We start from the raw sequence: 4,864 nt of genomic DNA on the forward strand, positions 1-4,864 counted from the left end.
GTATTTGAAAAGGAAAACTGTCAGAATCGATAACTCTTGACAAACAAATCACACTAATGATAACACAATATGTACACAGTGCCAACTGATGTTCTAAACTGCACATCAAACACCTGTTTCTGCAGAGAGATTTTTGCATCAAAATGCTCAGTAATACAAAAAAGCTATGTTAATGTGGTGGTCTCTTTTTCGTGTGTGATCTTTTTGAACTACTGGCTGGTCAGCTCACTTCACAATGCAAAAATTACATTACATTATATTTACATTGCATTACATTTATTTAGCCGACACTTTTATCAAAAGTGACTAACAAATGGGGAAACAATTCAAGCTACGGTATAGTGAGAGACCTATGAGTAAGAACTAAGTATTGCATCTATTCAATAGGGCAAAATGAAAGGAATAAGGATTAAAGGAATAAAGGAGTTTTCTTTCAAGACAAAGAGCAGGAGATTAGGTAGAGAGGAACACAGTAAATGCGAGTAAGGCATGTTAGGGTGTTAGGTGTTGGGAAAGGAGGTGCTCTCGGAGGAGGTGAGTCTTCAAGTCTTGAAGATAAAGAGGGACGCCCCTGTTCTGACGGCAGTTGGTAGCTTGTTCCACCATCGGGGAAAACACAGCAGGTTCCCTGTATATTTATCTCTCTGAAGTTTTATTGCTGAAGATATGTAAAACAGTGTTTAATGAGTCAGACTAGCCCCTTGCCTTTGGCGTTCGGCGTTTTGAAACTCTGACGTGAAAAACAGCTCAAAGCAGAGGCACTAAACCGTGATAAAAAGGTGTGACAGCAGAACCGGTGAGAAACTCACTGGACACGGCCGCTCTCAGGTTCTCTTTACAGCTGTCCCAGTTTTCTTTACCACACACACCCAGTCCACGTTTACCCAGACCAACTACCACCACACTCTGAAAATCCTGTCAGAGAGAGAGAGAGAGAGAGAGAGAGAGAGAGTGAGAGAGGTCTTAGACATATTTACCGAGTTTTCCTGATGTGAATTTCAGTAGTGTGAATTTAACAAGTGTGCCGCGCGTACCTGATGAAGTCCGTAAAATATTCTGCTTTTTCCTTTTTTTAAAGGTGGCCCAGATCTGTTGAGTGAGAGAAAAACGGAATGAAAAAGTTTGGAAACGAGGATATGAGAGGATGTTAAGGCTTAGTTCGTTTGCCAAATGCTTACATTGACAGCATCTCACTGAGTTTCCCCGACACAGATCTGTCAAACGCCGCTGCGGCTTCCGTCCAACGTAAGTTGTCATCGTCTTTTTCTTTTTCATAAACACCAAGGACCAAACCCTGAGAGATACACAAGAAGAAATCAAACAAAATTCATTACGAGTTTAGGAACTTTTAAAAGAAGCACCAGTTTACACGCACAGAACAGTGAGGGAATGGATATCTTAGCTTTAGCAATTCGACTTTTCGCCGAACAAAGCAGCACTTGTTTTTCTGTTACATTACCTTTCCCCTCATTGGATGTGAAATGGAAATGTTATGAAACTTACTTTTTTGGCATTCCAATTGTTTTGAGAGGCGGAAAAGAGACGACAGTTATGTCTCCGTATCCCGGCAAGCAATACTTTTCTAAAAGGAAGCAGCATTGTTTTTCTTGTAACTATGGTAGGATTTGAAGACAAAGTAAAAGAATGAATTAAGCAGTAAACCGGTTACATGTGCCACAGTCAGAAGGTTGCCATCCGACCTCAAACTGTCGCACAGTTTGCATCATTCAGTAGCGACTAATCTCCTTCTTCGACCAATGTGGCGGATGTTCATCGAAAGATCTTCTACTGCCATCTATCGGTGATGAGTAAAACACTCTTACCTCGACAGAACAGTATTGAATTAAAACAAGATTACACAACCAATGAAAAAAATAGCAAAAAATCATGATCGAAACTGAGCACACACTGACGTACAAGTGTGAAAATAACTTACTTGATGAAATCCAGGCTAATATTACGGAAATATCCTGGCCCTGAAGTGTTTTTTCCCCTCTAACTTTGAGTGTCAATGTCTAAGTATTTACATATCACTCAGAGAGATATATATACAATTAAAAGAACCCATTTTTGCTCACTTCAGGAGGTGAAGAACAACCAATGAGAACATACAAAGGAGAAAAAGAGAGAAGGAGAAGATGAGTCGTTTATTTCCAATCTGTACAAAAATTCTGTGGAATAATGAGGTCACATCTCAGCCTACTAGACCTTAATCACCGTAATTTCTGTGCACCAGAAAGTGTCCAGTCAATAAGGAGTTCACATCCATTTCAATGCCATAGAAGAACTGGACAGCAAAAGGAGCATAATTCTAAGTCTCAAGTTCCTCAGTACAGGAGATCATCTCCCGTGACTGTTGGTTCCTCTGGTTTTTTGGTCTGTATTTTGGGCAGGTGGATCTTACTGGAGGCTACTACCAGGATGTTGGCACCATGAGTGACAGCACTGGCCACGCACAGCCAGAAAGAGAAGCCCAGATGTTCCTCCAGAACCACGAGGCGAAATAGGTTCTCCTGAAAGTTGGCCACACGCTCTGTCAGCCGGTGGTGTCGCATAGAGGCTATGAAACACGCAAACCCCAATGAACCAAACAGAGCTGAGGGAATAGAGAGAGAGAGAGAGAGAGAGAGAGTGCAGGATACAAGTCAAATATACAGGTCCTGCTCCTGTCAGTACAATTCAGTCACTTAGTCAGTTTAGAGGATTTGCTGAATTACATTCAATTCATTCTACAGATTTTGGGTTTTTTTTTTAATTTCACTGAATTATGTAATAATCACATGATTTGAATCACATGACCTGACTGTACTGAAAAAATCAACACCTGTTGTGGATAAAGTAACAGAGACATGTAATCCATGAGTGACGGTCAAGTCTTTTTTTTTTTCTGCCTCTTAGGACGTTCCCTTCCCTCCGACCATTACTTTATGATAAAAGCACAGAGAAACAACAAAAACCCGGATGATACAGTCTCGCACAAAAAAAATGTACACCTTTTCCCAAAAACTGTTACAGTGTCCTCTCCTTCAGATATTTATGTTCCTAAGACAAAGCCTAAGCATCGTCTGCATAGACCGTTATAAAGTGTTTGACTGTGACGCACCTGCTATGAGGTTCCATAAGTAGAGACCCAGGGGTCCTTTCATGGACTGGTATGGTACCTTCCTGGCATTGTAGATGCAGAAGGCCAGGCTGACGACGGCAAATCCGATAGCGATAAAAATGAAGAAGATGACGATCATGTGAAGACCGCCGTTTATCTTCCTCACAAGTTTGGGGAAAACTTTGATCAGGAGGGTGGTGGAAGAGAACGGAACAGGAGTAAGTGTAAGAAATTAGTTGAAAGAGAAAAAAAAATCTCTCACAAGAGACTCTCATCAATATAAACAGGTCGAATGCATTAGAAAAAAATGTGAGGAAAAATGAAACTGTAAAAACCTCGAAAACATTACAGAGAATTCAGTTATCTCTCTAGGTTCACTCGTGTCAAAAGGGTGCGCGCGCGCTCCCTCCAAATCTGTGCAGGCACGTTTGTGCGTTTTATATTGCAGGTAGATGCTGATTTACTCGTTAATTTACAGGTTTTGACATTTGACATCTTTTGAAAATGTGGCACGAGAACCTATGTAATAAAATGGCGTTCATAAATCATGAAAGATTTTGGGAGGTCAGATCCACTCTAAACTACGGTTAGTTACCTCTGAACTAAATTAGCCTCTGTATCACAACAAACCGCTGAGTATTGTGTAATGTCAACTCACTCAACAAACAAACAAACAAACAAACAAACAAACAAACAAACAAAACTTACTGAAGATTTTAGAGCGACGGCTACCGAGCCCACATTTCCGAGTTTTTCCTCCTTGAAAGAGTCCAAAATAAATCTCGCCTGTAAACTGTGCGAGTTCCGGGTTTGACGCGTTGACAAGATCCACTCCGGTTTGACACAAGATTGTTCCTGTGATCCAGCGCTCGGTGCAGAGCGCGACGACCAGGAGCGCAACAGAACCGATACACAGGATGGAAGCGAAGGAGAATACGATACGTTTCCACAAGCTGGGCATCTCACCGCTCACCCGCGCGCTGCCGCGCCATTACGCCTAAACGCCGACGGTAACACTACACCACACGGTTCCCTCTTCCACTGAGGAGCACGAAAGATAGCGGCAGTTTAACAAAGACATCCATAAACTCTCACTCACACGAATTCTTTGTAGAGACTACGCTTTAGATGCACCGTTCTTCAGAGTTTAAGCCTGATAAACAAACAAACAACTGACCGCAATGGACAGCGTGCCTCGCTACTGGGAAAAGAAAAGGAAACCAAAGCTAACGCGGTCAAACGGATCTCCCTTACCACGGAGTGTAACATTATACTCAGGGCCTGCCTTGGGTTCCTTGTTGGTGGTTTAATTGCCACACACGCACATACACACACGCTCACGCGCACACACGAATTACATCAATTTAATCTATACGACCAGCATCACCCATCAAACAAGAATGTTTAACATTCGATAAAAGTCTTTTCGCTGCAGTTTCAGAATTCGTCATGTAAGTTTTATAGTGGGTCTTAAGGTCAGAGAAACAAACGGTTCTCTTGCTTAAATGTCAAACTTCAACCTTGACTGATTCTTCCAGGTCAATGAGCGTCGAACAAAACAATGCAGGCTGAGCGCTGACACAAAGGGACTGATTCGTGTCATAAAACATGTACAAAACGCAGTGAAGGCTCTCCGAGGTCAAACGTTTCGCTTCATTAATCTTTCGTCATGAATTCCTGTTAAGACTACAAGGGACGAGATGATTGTGTTGTCAGTGAGAGCGAGCGCCGAGTAGCCCTAATACGACCCGTGTCTGCGAG

General features: G+C 42.1%; 2 protein-coding genes across 2 annotated transcripts in view; both read right to left on the reverse strand.

The window, feature by feature from the left end:
* Positions 1-1,688, reverse strand: part of lap3 (leucine aminopeptidase 3) — a 6,419-nt gene extending 4,731 nt beyond the window's left edge. The window contains exons 1-4 of the mRNA XM_030788048.1: positions 1,504-1,688; positions 1,179-1,294; positions 1,035-1,089; positions 810-915 (exon numbers count right to left, since the gene is read on the reverse strand). Coding sequence (XP_030643908.1) covers positions 810-915; positions 1,035-1,089; positions 1,179-1,294; positions 1,504-1,599 — 373 coding nt within the window. The 5' untranslated portion in view covers positions 1,600-1,688. The remainder of the gene's footprint in view (positions 1-809; positions 916-1,034; positions 1,090-1,178; positions 1,295-1,503) is intronic.
* Positions 1,689-2,327: 639 nt separating this feature from the next.
* Positions 2,328-4,073, reverse strand: clrn2 (clarin 2). The gene is made up of 3 exons (XM_030788362.1): positions 3,812-4,073; positions 3,104-3,283; positions 2,328-2,596 (listed from the first exon to the last, which is right to left on the reverse strand). The coding sequence occupies exons 1-3, from the start codon at positions 4,062-4,064 to the stop codon at positions 2,328-2,330; spliced, it is 702 nt and encodes a 233-aa protein (XP_030644222.1). The 5' UTR covers positions 4,065-4,073.
* Between the last annotated feature and the right edge of the window lie 791 nt (positions 4,074-4,864).

This window comes from Chanos chanos, chromosome 11, assembly GCF_902362185.1.
Source record: "Chanos chanos chromosome 11, fChaCha1.1, whole genome shotgun sequence".
Taxonomy (NCBI): domain Eukaryota; kingdom Metazoa; phylum Chordata; class Actinopteri; order Gonorynchiformes; family Chanidae; genus Chanos; species Chanos chanos.